Here is a 14,209-nt window from a genome sequence, read left to right on the forward strand (position 1 = left end):
AAAATATATAAAAATACATTCTAGATAACTATGTTCGTCGTTGCCTAAACTAAGAACATCATCAGTGCAATGACTTCCATAAACTAATTGTTACTGCTGATCCAAGGAGTATGAACTAAATGATTACAACAACTTGAGTGCAAGGTAAAGCTTCTTGAATTTCTTTCTTTGGGCTTGCATCTCGTTGATTTGGGCTTGCATCTCGTTGATTTGGACTTTCTCATGTGCGTCTATCAACACATCTACTCTCTCACTAATGATAGTAGTAGCCTATCATTTGTTTTACATAAAACTTTACAAGACCAACCGATATCTATGTACTGCAAACAAATCATGTTTGTGTGTGCAATGTAGTGAGGAACGAGATTCATATACCAAATTGCAAACATCAAATGATCTGATTTTTTTTCAAAACTATGACGTATTTTGTAGCAATTTCGGAAACTATAGCACAGAATGAAAAAAAATGCAAAACTATGACCCTGTCGGCCACGTGGAGGCCGAAAAGGTAGTTTTCGGCCAACTGTTGGCCGAAGTAGTGTTTTCGGTCGTGCCATGGCCGAAAAGTGCTTGAGCTGGCCGAAATGTCTGTTTTCGGTCTACACTAGGCCGAAAAGTACTTTTTGGTCTACTCTAGGCCGAAAAGTACTTTTTGGTCTACACTAGGCCGAGAAGAACGAGAGAGAGAGAAAGGAGAGAAAGAAGAACAGCAGCGACACAGGAGGAAGAAGCCACCGCTCGGGCTTATCCAGCCTTTTCGGCCTACGGGTGGCCGAAGTACACTTCGGCTTGGGCTGGGCCGAAAAGGGCCCATTTCGGCCACCAGCTGGCCGAAGCTACTATTTTCGGCCGGGCCACCACCGACAGCAACTCTTCGGCCCACCACAGCTCGTTTTCGGTCAACCGTGGGCTGACGTCCTCTTTTCGGCCGAAGGCTAGCCGAAAAGTCCCTTTTCGGCCCAAGCGAGGCCGACAGGGTCATAGTTTTGCATTTTTTTCATTCTGTGATATAGTTTCCGAATTTGCTTCAAAAAAGGTGATAGTTTTGAAACAAAATCAAATGATCTATGTTATACATCGCTTTTATGGCCTCTGCGAGCAAAAAAGTTCCAATAAAGATTCCCAGGTGTGTCGAAGTTTCTTAAACAACACGACACTTACAGCCACAAAGGAGCACGAGGGAGGAGGGGGGGGGGCAGCCTGATTTGGGCGGCATCGCTGCCGGTGTTATGAAGGTGGAGGTGCTGATGCAACAAATGATTCATCAGAGTAGGTATGCAATGACAGGGAGCTCATGGCCGAGCCGACTTGGATCTCTGCCATGGCGGCGATGTGTCGTCAGCCGGCGCGCCGGCTCCTTCCCAGTGGTGGATCTAGGACCCAGGCCCCCGAGGCCTGTCCCGGGACATGAGGCCCAAATTCTTTGTGTTCTGTAGCTACCCCTGCTCCTTCCGCTTCCCCAACCAATTGACGACTTGGAAAACTTGAGGGAGACTTGTATGAGATCTCACATTTTGGTGATCATGAGATCAATCCTAAAAATGTATATTTAGACATTCGAAAAAATATGATATTATTTGACAACATTCATGTGAGGTATGTCTACAACTCCGGAAAAAATCAGTTCAAAACTCGATGTGCATTTTGAGATTCAAAAAAGATAAATTTGAATGTGAATAGTGGCAGCTTTGGTGAATAGTACTTTGACACTATTCACATGAGATTTTGTCTTTTTTTCTATTAATGGAAGTCGAATTATGAGCTGAATTTTTTTGAGGTTGAACATCAAACATTGATGTATGTCTACAAAAAGTTTGAGAATGTTTAAACATGTATATTTTAAAATCGGTCTCATTGATCTTAGCTAAAGTGAGACCTCACAAGTCTTCCCCTGAAAAACTTTACCAAAAAGAAAATAAATCATTTGTCTTTCATCTTTTCTTGTTCACTCGGTCTCATCGGCGTCAGCATTCAGGTCAATCCTGGGCTTCTTCCCGCTGCTGTGGGCAGTGGGCTTACTAGGCAGCAGCGGCACCTTCGATGCGCACCGCGGGCACCAGGGGTCGGCCTCGGCGATGAGCACGTACGTGAAGCAGGACGGGCACGCACACGCGCTCATGGCCGGGTTCGCAGCGGGCGACGCCGTGCTTGAAGGCGGCGAGCGGCTGCGCTTTCCCAGCGACGAGGACGAGGATGAGGCGGACGCCAACGAGGAGGACGACGTGTCCAGCGAGGTGGCGGACCGCGCGGCAGCGGCGCGCTCTAGGGCGTAGCGGACCATGTCGAGGGTGCAGAACGCAGAGGAGGTGGTGGTGACGGCGGCCGCGGTGGATGCCGTGGGAGGCAGGTTGAGGTTCTGGCGGCCGTCTTGGGCGGTCTGGTGGCGATGAGGAGTCAAGAACGTCTTGCCGGACTGCACAAAAACAATATTTTTTTCACCTTGTTATAAGTAATCTGTATGATGAACAAAGAACTCTGTAACCCCAGTGCAACAGAAACAAAATTTTGATCATCATGCTGTTAGACCGATCAAAGAACATGAATTTGATCTGCCGGTATAGTCTAACCTAGCAAATTATATAGTTCTCCGGAATTTCATCTCGGACAGGAACCACACAAGAGCGAATTAATTAAACACCAAACATGCACGCATGCAGGTGTAACTACCCACACGAAGAAACAAACAAACCATCTAGTGATCGGAAGAACAGAGGAGCAGATCGAAACAGTAATGCTAGGAGGGAGACTCACCAGCAGGTCGAGCCGTCTCTCCCAGCCGGCGGGCACCTTGACCAGGTCGACGACCTCGTCCTCCCCACCGGCGTGGCCGCCCCACCCGCCGAGCAGATCCATGGTCACCATCTCCGGTGCCTTCCCCGCGCCGGCCCTACCCTTCCCCGCCGTCATTCTCCTCTTCCCTTTCTCGGCGGTCCTCTGCTTCCTCTTTTCTGTGTTTTTAGTTTGTCGTTCTGCCGAGAGAAGACGAGATGAGAGATCGGTGGGGTGTTTGGCAGTGCGTGGTGGGGCGCCCCTTTATATACCGTGAAGCCGCCGGCGCGACCGACACGTGGGGCCCACGTGCCAGCGAGCGTGGAGGGTAGGGAGAGCCATTAAGGATCATATATTAATTACGTCATTGGGAAATTATTAATGCCAATTAACTGCTGGAATTTTTTTTGGGGTGGCTGACGTTTTAATCCACTCGAATCGAAGAGCCGGGATCTCAATTCGTTTCCGTTTAAAAAGTAGTCATTTACTCCTCGCATTAGTACATGAATGCGCTGAATTCAAATCGTGGAAGAACCCTTGGGCTGCCGCTGCAATATCATGCTGGATTTTTTATTTTATTTTTGCAAAATATCATGCTGGATTTATGTGCATTGATCCACATTCCATTTATTTGTTTGCCACCTTATTGTTCATATAGAAAACAGATGCAACTACTAAATTCATTAGTACCATATTCAATACTATCCACCCATCCATATTTTAGTTCACAATTGAGCATTGCCGCATGGTATAATTCGTATATAATTAATGAAAGAGATTTTTTGGAGGAAAATTGACTGATATATTTATATTGGATTATATCGCAACGATTAATGTCTAATCGATTCTGGAGTACTATATGACGCGGTGCAGAAAAAAAAACTCGGGGCCCTAGTCGACATTTAAAGAATTGATAGCCACTGGCGAGCCTCATGCTTCGAACTCAGGCAGGCTAGGCGTAGACATGCTCTGCTAGCCACTCGAGCTTTGCTCTGTTCTCGTTGTGATGCAAAATATCGAGAGTTTTTGACCCCCCCAGGGGATGATGAGATGGTTCTCACCATGAAAATTGTAAGCTGGAATTGCCATAGTCTTGGCACGGGCGTGGAAATTCCTTTGCTCATGGGCGTTCAATAGCAATTGAAGTCTGAACTAACCTTTATGACTAAGATGTGCCTCGATTAAGATTGGGCTTATATAATCAATCTGAATTAGGATTTAATTTCATTTTTCAAGGGTAGTGATGGTTGTAGCACCAATCTTGTGTTAATGTGGAACATCAATGATAGTTATTTTGTAGTATATTGGCAAAATTTAAGGATGTTATTATTTTTGATGATAATGTTCAACTTGGCGATTCACTAGGTTCTAGCAAGAGAAGGGAGGCAATATTGGGCTAGCAGTTATAATGCAAGCATTCCGAGATTGCTTGTGATTGTAGTCTTCATCACATGGGTTACATTGGTGACTCATTTACGTGGAGAACATGAGAGATCCCAGAAAGGCTAGACATTGAGCGTTTGGGCCCCATCTATTCTAGTCAATTCTAGAAAGTGTGAGTGCCATGTCGTTTCTTCTCTTGATATTCACCTGGGTATGGAACTTAGTCGGACTTGACACATAGGACTAACAACCTGCCCCTAGATTTGTCCATGGGCGCCCTCTTCTCTCGCTCCTGCCAAATCTGGAATATGTGAGATGGTTCTCACCATGAAAACTGTAAGCTGAAGTGTCATGGTTATGGCATGGATGTGGAAATTCTTTGCTCTTGGATGCTTTATGCTCCCTCCGTTCCACAATGTAGTGCCCTCGTGCTTTCCGAGATCCAAGCTTGACCGTAATTTTAACCAACGAGACCGACAGCCGCGGGAGCAAAAATTATATCACTGAATTCGGCAGTCGGTCTCGTTGGTTTAATTTACAGTCAAAGTTGAATCTCAGGAAGCATGGGCACACTACATTGTTGAAGGAAGGGAGTATCATTTAAGGCATCATCAAACATATGAAGGATTAACCACTCCTCCATTTCATGATTAGAGCAGTTTCTTTTAGCTTCTTTCATTCTATCCCATGCAAGTGCTAGTTGCTCACGTTCCTCTTACTTGAAACCTATAATCTTAGAATGTAATTGCATAACTTTTGCAGGTGGACGAAACTTGGATAAAAATTTGTTATAACAAGTATCCCAAGAAGTAATAAAGCCATTCCTTAGCTTTTCCTCTCAAAGAGACAGGAAATACGCAAAGTTTCAGAGCATCTGGATTATAATCCTTTATGCGTGTCATGTTGCACAATTCAGTAAAATTATGTAAATGCATACCTGCATCTTCAGAAGCAGAGCCTCCAAATTGGTCCTCTTGAACCATGGAAACTAGGTTCGATGTAATCTCATATTTCTGCGGTTGCAACATCAGGTTCTTTTATTGGTTCACGCATGAAATTTTTGCGGAGTAGCAAAACTTTCAAGATTATGAGTCATAGCAACTTTTTGGATTTTTCAACTAACAAGACTTGCAACAAAATAAAACTCAAAATAGAACTGAAAAAGTAAAAATAAAAACTGAGAATTGACTTTAACAAAAACACTAAACACAAAGACTAAGAATACTAAACTCCTCCCCGGCAACGGTGCCAGAAAAATGGCTTGATATATCCTTTTTATTGATCCAGTATTGGAACAAGAAAGAGTATCCCACACCTATTTTCCCAGAAGTGACCCTGGGTAACGAACCCACGAGAGGAGGACTCCCTTGAAGCGATGGTCTCTAGCAAGCTTTTGCTAAAGTGTGAAATCCAGCTTTTGACGAGATCAGAAAGCAAAGAGTGATTCAAACACTTATAATAAAAAGAAGGTACGGGGATGAGGTCTTAATGCATGCTTACAACCATGTATGGGTGTTGGGATGAAAAATGATATTAATTTGTGCTCGGTGTCGGTGTACATAAGTCTGGGCCCTTTTGTACCCCTTACTTGTGCATGGGCAGTTGCAGCCACACCTACGGCGGGGCTTGACGCGGAAGTAGAAGGCAAAATACCAGACAACCAAGACATCATTCAAGCCAGTAAGCAGAGAGAAGAAGAAAAGCTAGACCTCCCCAGCAAGATCCTTGCCGGGACGATTTGCGAAGCCCCGACGAGATCCTTTCCGAGGCGGCTTGCGTGGCCCTAGCAAGATCCTTGCCGGGACGGCTTGCGAAGCAATAACAGGACCACCACCCTTGAGGTTGAGAGCTCTGACACCATCAACAACATCAAGACTAAGACCCAGGGACGCAAGCGTAGTAGCATGCATGTCTTTGTGAAGACCGGTGGCGTGAAGATCTTCGTGAAGACCAGAAGACGAAGTCCCCCGACAAGGCTCTTGCCGGGGACGACTACGAGGCCCCGGCAAGACCCTTGCCGGGGACAACTGCGAAGCCATAGCAAGGCTCACACATGACAAGATTCCATCACCCTGCAGCCGTTCCAGCGTGGCGACCAACCTGCCAACAAAGTAAGCACCTGCGTGGTGGCCTGCAGATCTTCGTGAAGATCCTGCCACCGCTCCAGCGCAGCGGCTAGCCAATCAGCTTGGCACTGCATGCCTCATCGGCATGTATGCGTGTCAAGACGGGGTGAGGCGGCGACGGATGGGACGAGCTCTATTACCGTCCCCGATAAAGTTAGAGGGCATGTAAGCAGCACATTTAATGCGTTTTTCCTACAACGTTAGTGATAAGCATGTGCACTGTAGCTACTTTACATCTCCCGTGTGCCACTGTGATGACCCCTTTGGACGTATAAAAGGAGGCTCAAGGCGTACTGCAGGAGGATTCGAACTTTTGGACCGGACACGCATAGCAACTAGTCAAGGTTCAAGAACACTAATATACACTGATAGCAGGACTAGGGTTTTACGCTACCCAGCGGCCCGGACCTGGGTAAACATCCTCTCTCCCTGCCAACCGTAGAAGGGATCCGGGTGATCCTATATGTGTCGTTTCCCTGACATCCTTGGTGCGCCAGGCAGGGGGGGTAAGGTTGTGCGAACCTGATCTAGCGGTCAGCTCATCAGCTCCATCGTCCATGGCGACTTTGCTCTACTTACAGAAAGCTAAGTCCTAAAACTTTAATTGCTTTTTGGTGTTTAGTCTCATCCTTGATGGTATTTTTGTATGACCTGTGCGCGAGGGAGCGCTCTTGAAATACTCTGCACTCTGGTTATCTGGGTCCACCCAGCAACATGGATGTAGTTGTGGTTGTTTCCAGAGCGTTAAGCTCCCGAAGAGGCGACGTTCTCGATAGGCTGCTAGACAGGACTTGATCCTAAGCGCCATCGACCGGAACATGCGCATTCGGGGAGTTTTCCGGCGAGCGTAGGGATTCATTGTACAAAAATGCAATCGTTCAAGGAAAAAGGCTAGATAAGCTTTATTTTTGGATTTCTGCGTAAACCCGTATGCTGAGGAGCCTTCCCGGGGCTATTCGCACTCCTGATTGCCTCGAGTCCGCTTGGCAATGTGAGTAGCAGCACTAAAGTCTGGGAAGGCAAATATCGGCGTTCCCGGCATGCTACTAAGGACCCGTTCCTCAAAGCGCTGCCGACTGGATCACGCACACCGGAAGGCGTTCCAGCAAGCAAGGGAATATCCAGTAGAAGTCAAAATTACAACAAATTAATCATAAACCAGAAGGCAATTAACTCGTTGTGCTAAAACGCTATTGTGGCATTATATGCCCAATCAGTGTTGCAGGGACACGCATGGAAGGCGGGCTCAGGGGCTGGCGGCGCCCGAGAAGAATAATCTTCTCGAAGAGCTGCCGGTCGTCACCACGAGCGCGGCCTTGCTATAGGAGATGAATAGCAAGAAGAGCTAACAACAGAACAGATCACGCGATAATCAGTACTCCATCGCCATTTCCTCACCGGCAAGCGGCTGTGAGATGGACGTGTACTTGATGGGTGGACCATCCAGAAGGGGCTCCACAGACTAAAAGCTAAGTTTTTGCAAACCTCTATTCCACTCTCGTTATCACCACTTGCTTACTCCTTGTTTCAAGTATTCTTCGCTTTGTACGTAGGCCGACTGTGCGAGGGAGCGTTCTCGGGGCATTCTGCGCTCTTTGTTCGTTCTGGGTCCGCCCGGCAACACCAGTGCAACTACGTTTGTTCTCGGCATGTGATGTTCCCAAGAAGGTGGCATCCCCTTTCAGCTGCTAACTAGGACCCGATCCTAAGTGCTATTGCCGGGGCGTGCGCACCAGGGAACATTCCGGCAACGTGGGGCTAACAAATGTACAAAGCGTTGGATAGCTTGGAAAAGAGGAAAGGCAATAGTGGCAGCAGAGAAAAAGTCAACGCAATCTGAGGCAATTACTAATCAAGTATTACATGTGAATTGTCTCGGCACCAAGTGTCGGTGTCAAAATTGGCGAATCTCGGGTAGGGGGTCCCGAACTGTGCGTCTAAGGTTGATGGTAACAGGAGACGAGGGACACGATGTTTACCCAGGTTCGGGCCCTCTCTATGGAGGTAATACCTTACTTCCTGCTTGATTGATCTTGATGAATATGAGTGTTACAAGAGTTGATCTACCACGAGATCGTAATGGCTAAAACCCTAGAAGTCTAGCCTATGATTATGATTCTGCCCTATGTACTAAACCCTTCGGTTTATATAGACACCGGAGGGGATTAGGGTTATAGAAAGTCGGTTACAAAGAAAGAAATCTACATATCTGAATCACCAAGCTTGCCATCCACACAAAGGAGAGTCCCATCCGGACACGGGACGAAGTCTTCTTTCTTGTATCTTCATAGCCTAACAGTCTGGCCCATGTCAATAGTTCGCCTGTCCGAGGATCCCTTAATCCAGGACTCCCTCAGTAGCCCCCCGAACCAGGCTTCAATGACGAGGTGTCCGGCGCGCAGATTGTCTTCGGCAGTGCAAGGCGGGTTGTTTCTCCAATTACTTCACAGTACCTGACTTAAAGAGCAGTATCCAGCTTTTCATTTAATGTCGCACTCATCGTGTCAGGACCCCGATCCTATGCCACATCGATCTAGCATGTAACACCTCATATCACTTTGCGGCCTCACGCACGGTATTCCCACGGGTGTCGCCTTACCAGGCCTGGGACCGTTTGTGCCTTTTGGCTCACATATATGATAGTGCCGCTAGCATCCATATGACAAAGAACCCGGGCTGACATGGCTAGTCGTGAACCCAAAGTGGCACTAACTTACAGGGACAGCCATACATGACCCAACAACGAAGGTGTCGGTCATCAGCGAGTGAATCCGGGCTGTAGCAACTGGGCTAACAGGACTCCGGTAAACCGGGCTGTAGCAGGCTAACAGGACTCCGGTAGACACCGCGTGACATTTCCTCGAAGGGACAGACACAGGAACGAAGAAGGACACATGCCGGCCAGCCTAAGTGTTCCGGAGCAGTAGCAAGCTACCAGCGCTCAGTGGAAGCACCAGGAGACATTTCCCGGTAAGAGAGGCTACCAAGGATAAACAACTATGTTGTCAGATCCCACACATACCAAGCATTTCAATAACATACACACAATATGCTCGATATGTGCAAATACAACAAGGCATCACAACATGACTCTACGACTCAAGTATTTATTCAATAGGCTCCGAGGAGCGAGATATTACAAACATGGGTCTCATGACCCAGCATTCAGAGCACACAAGTCAAGCACAAGCAGAAGCTTAACATGTCTGAGTACAGACATCTACAAATGAAAAAGGCTGAGATGCCTGTCTATCTACCAGATCCTGCCGAGGGCACAAGATTGTAGCTGAGGTAACAAGCTAAACGTCGAACTCCACACGGTACTACTAGCGAGACTGAAGTCTCTCTGCAAAAACATAAATTAAGCAACGTGAGTACAAATGTACCCAGCAAGACTTACATCAGATCTAACTACATATGCATCATTATCGACAAGGGGATGGTGGGGTTTAACTGCAGCAAGCCAGCTTTGACTCGGTGGCTATCCTGAACTACGACTACAAGTAACTCTTTTGAGGTGGCGCGCACGAGTCCACATATTCACCATATCAATACACCACTATGGTTCCGCTCCCGTCTCCCTACGAGAACGCCATCCATAGCACTCACGCTTATCTTGCGTATTTTAGAGTATCCACTTTCACTTGTCTATGAACTTTATAGGAAACAGAGAAGTCCTTTACCGCGGACACGGCTATTCGAATAGATCATATTAACCCTGCAGGGGTGTACTTCTTCACACACGCTCTCACCACTTACTGCCGTTTACACGACATGTACTCGGCAACCTTCAAGCGGAAGCCCAGCGAGGGTGTCGGCCACGACCTGACTAACCACACAAGTCTCTCGTCCAGGTTTATCGCCTATTCGGGTTCCATCCGCAAGGAGATCCGGCCGGGGTGTCGCTCATGGCCCCAAACGATGTGAGCAAGGTTCCCAAGCCCACCATCCGGGTGCCACTTGGTACACCGTGCCACTGTGCCTAGTCTGTCCCAAGCCCACATGTACTGGGTGCCACTTGGTAGACTACTAGCACTACCTACAAACACCGGAAACTAGTTGCAACTCCTGGACAGAGATCAAGTTGATTAATAAGCCGAGAGGGGCCGAGTTACCGGAACCCAATGTGTGGTAGTAGATGTTCATGGATCACAAACACAGAACTCAGTTCCTGAGGACGGTTTCAATGAGACAACCCACCATGTACTCCTACATGGCCTCTCACCGCTACCTTTACCAAATCATGTTCACACACTTAGCTGACACACAGTAGGACCTGTTCACACACCTCCGATTCATCCCCGATGAATCAGACCTGACTCAACTCTAAGAAGTAGCAGGCATGACAAACAAGAATGGATTATTAGGCACACCAGGGCTCAAACAACTCCTACTCATGCTAGTGGGTTTCATCTATTTACTGTGGCAATGACAGATCATGCAGAGGAAAGGGGTTCAACTACCGCATCATGTAACAGTTGAATTGTTGTTGTCCTAATGCAGTAAAAGAGAGCAGGAGCGAGAGAGTGGGATTGTATCAGAATGAACAAGGGGCTTTGCTTGCCTGGCACTTCTGAAGATAGTATAGTTCTTCATTGGTGTCATCGATCACATCGTCGGTACACGTCTACTGAGAGGGGACAAGCACCGACAAACAAAGAAGAACCACAATCAATGCAATGCAATAATATGATGCATGAATGTGAGATGGCAATATGCCGTGGTTTGTGCTAATGCAACTAAAACCATATTAAATGAAGTTTGTTTGAATCCAAGATTCAAATTCAACTCCATATGTGATTATTTAAATGCCACTTATCTGATTTGACCTGATCAGTAGGCATAAGTTGTTCAAACATGCATGATAATGCCGTAATCAGATTCTTTGGATTTTTCTATCATTTTTCATATATAATTTATTTCATTCTGAGTTACGATTATTTTACTATGATTTTTAGAAGTTTGGGGTATTTTCTGGAATTTCCTGTGTAAAAATAATTCCAGTAAATAATTTACTGCGTCAGCATTACGTCAAGATGACGTCAATGGTCAACGGAACAGTCCAGGTCAAACCTGACAGTGGGTCCCACGTGTCAGTGTAATTAGTTTAACTGAACATTAGTTAAAACTAATCCTAATTAGTTAACAGGGCTGGGCCCCACCTGCCATTGACCCAAGGGGTCAAACTGGGCCCACCCGTGGTCAAACGGGGGTCAGCGGGGTCAACTTGCCGGTGTTTAGCCGCCGGCGAGGCCAAACGCTGCGGTGCAGGTGCGGGTTTCGCCTACAGGGCACCATTCGAGGCGCCGTTGGGCTCTATGGATAGCTAGGAGCGAGCCGCAGCGGGTGGTGCAGGTAGTTGGGCTCGGGGTCGTCGGAAACGGCGCCGGTGACGAGTTTGGCGGCGGCCGGAGCTTGGGTGAGCTCGAACCCGTCGCTAGGAAGCACAGCGAGGCACGAGAGTTAGTGCGTTGGGCTCCTGGGGGTATGGTGAGACTAGTGGACAAAGTGACGTGGCCGTTGGGTGGCTGGAGCCTCGTCGGCGACGAGCTCCGTGGCGGCGTGTGCGGGTGAGCTCGGTGTGCTTGCTGTGGTGCACGAGAGCGAGAAAGGGAAGGGGGAGAAGGTAGCTGGGCTCACGACGGTCTCCTAGGAGCAGACGGCGTGGTCGGGGACGAGCTGGTGCGGCGGCGACAGTGAAGGGGATCTCCGGCGGTGGCGGAGTCGAGCGAGGTCGATGCAGAGGCCTCGGGGCAAGCGAGCGCTCGGGGCTCGGCTTGCTCGAAGGAGAGGAGGGCGGCGGAGCTCCTGGACACGGTGGCGCGACGCGGGGACGACGGAGAACGCGAGCTTCACGGTGGCGCCGGCGCGGCAGCGTCGGCCACGGCGGTGGAGAGCGAGGGAGAGAGGCAGGGGGGAATGGGCATGTCCAGAGGGGTCGGGGCGCGACTTGGAGGTCATCCAGGCCAACAGGGCGGTGAGGGGAGGAAGCAGGGCGGCGGGCAGCTGTGTGGCGTGTGCTGGTTCCGGCGTCGAGCACCTGCCTGCCTGGCCAAGTCAAGCAGCTCGCTGGAGCGGTTGCTGGGCTGGGCCGGCTAGGTGGGCCGGCTGGTGGGCTGCCAGGTCAGTTTCCCTCTCCCTTTTTTATTTTAATTACTGTTTTATATTTTTCTGCAACTTTGTGGCTTTATTAAAAATACTAAATCAATCCCAAAAATCATGCAACTACTCATGACGACTGTTGAAAATATATCCTACAGTAAACATTTCAGTTATGGATGATTCGAGCATTTAAAATATTTTATAGCATTTAAATGCCCAAATGCAAATACTATATGATTTAATTCAGTGAGCCAATGTTATCCTAGAAAAATGTGAACCAATTTTGCCAGAGGTTCTAACCCAGGAAAAAAATGATGGACATTTTAGAAGGGCATTTCAGGTTCATTGAAAAAGATTTTAGTAAACCCTAGTTGTCTTCACAGGGGGTGCTGGGGTTCTGTCATCCCCATTTCAACTTTCTGTGAAAAGTAAACATGATGCAACACCAGATGCTAGCACTAGGCATGGTCAGAACTAGGGATGTGACAACTCACCCCCACTAAACAAGAATCTCGGCCCGAGATTCAAGACGTGAGGTAAGAAGACAGAAGGGACACAAAGCTAGCACAAACTTCATGATTCAGGTTGCACTTCAAATGAACGTTGATTCAATCACCATCTTTGTCTCCTCGTCTTGCTCTGAGAACTCCAGCCAACATGACAATGAGAAGAAAGGAAAACTCTAGAAGAATCGATCTTCTCGAAGATCGAACAACTCAGGATCAACTCATAGAGTGAGACATTGAAACATCTCTCGAGCTGGGACACGAAACATACAACTAGAGGGATGGAGTGAAACAGATGACGAAGGTTCACTAGATAGTTGATAGTTCCACACTTAAGAAGGTGGTGAACGGTTGTCAACATAGCGAGAAGTTGAGTTGCCATGATTCTATAACGAGGCACCTTAGAGGAGGTGACTCGTAGGATTATCCCTTAAGTGGCAAAAAGAATCACTTTTGATACATAAATCATTGAAACTCTTCTTATCAGGCTAAGGCAATTCACAATTGATTGTTTAACGGAGTTCGAAGAAATTGCATACTCAGACCGGAAAGGAAGCTATGGTTATAGAACAGCTCGGCAAACGGAAGGCACATTCCAATTGATACCGAGAATATAACACAGTGACTGAGCATGCTCTCAAGAACTTGAGCATCACCATATTCATCAAGGTTTTACCAATGTCCGTGTCAAGGATCCTGGCAACACAACATACTACCATGATGAATACCGGTGGAAGATGCAGAGGCAAAGGAAGGTATCACCTTCTCAGATTTCACCTTGGCGGGCCAAGGGGACAAAATCTGGATGATCGACCGAGAGACATTTAGCACTCCGCTTCTAATGTTCTCCTTGATGTGCTAGCGTAACCCATTTACTAAACTGGGTTGATATCTAGGACATCAAGTAAAGGTCGGACTTCGGAAGCTCAAGAATCCATAAGGAATAACTACGGAGGTAAATCCTGCGAAATCCTTATGGGGATGTGGCCAACTTCTTCAATCAAGATACTACAATAATAGGTCTTCCGGCTGGGTGTGTCATCCACAACATCCACTTTACCGGGTTACAGAGAGACCAATATTATAGTTCTTGGGAAAACGTTCCAACCATCATATCTGCCTGAGATTCAGATCTGGTTGGTGTCAGGATATTCCAGACTCATCGAGCCTAGAAAGAAAAATGATAGTTTGCAACACAAATTGACGAGATGACGTCGCGAGATTCTCAGGAAATGGACTACGGTAGAAAGCTCCAAAATATGAGTTGGTACTGCTACAAACATGTGAACACGTTGTCCCAGACAAGCATGATCACATGGTAGT

The 14,209-nt window shown here is 47.5% G+C and overlaps 1 protein-coding gene across 1 annotated transcript; it reads right to left on the minus strand.

Annotated features, from left to right (window-relative positions):
* Positions 1–1,772: 1,772 nt before the first annotated feature.
* On the minus strand, positions 1,773–2,988 carry LOC123042084 (uncharacterized). The gene is made up of 2 exons (XM_044464605.1): positions 2,752–2,988; positions 1,773–2,413 (listed from the first exon to the last, which is right to left on the minus strand). Exons 1-2 carry the CDS (start codon positions 2,905–2,907, stop codon positions 1,946–1,948), a joined length of 624 nt encoding a protein of 207 aa, XP_044320540.1. The 5' UTR covers positions 2,908–2,988; the 3' UTR covers positions 1,773–1,945.
* Between the last annotated feature and the right edge of the window lie 11,221 nt (positions 2,989–14,209).

Source organism: Triticum aestivum, chromosome 2B, assembly GCF_018294505.1.
Source record: "Triticum aestivum cultivar Chinese Spring chromosome 2B, IWGSC CS RefSeq v2.1, whole genome shotgun sequence".
Classification (NCBI taxonomy): domain Eukaryota; kingdom Viridiplantae; phylum Streptophyta; class Magnoliopsida; order Poales; family Poaceae; genus Triticum; species Triticum aestivum.

What these genes read in the sequence shown, in the direction of transcription:
- LOC123042084 (XM_044464605.1), bottom strand. Translation starts at nt 2,907, where the DNA reads ATGACGGCGGGGAAGGGTAGGGCCGGCGCGGGGAAGGCACCGGAGATG. An exon ending in AGAGACGGCTCGACCTGCTG is followed by an intron (nt 2,414 to 2,751) that starts GTGAGTCTCCCT and finishes GTTTTTGTGCAG; the next exon opens with TCCGGCAAGACGTTCTTGAC.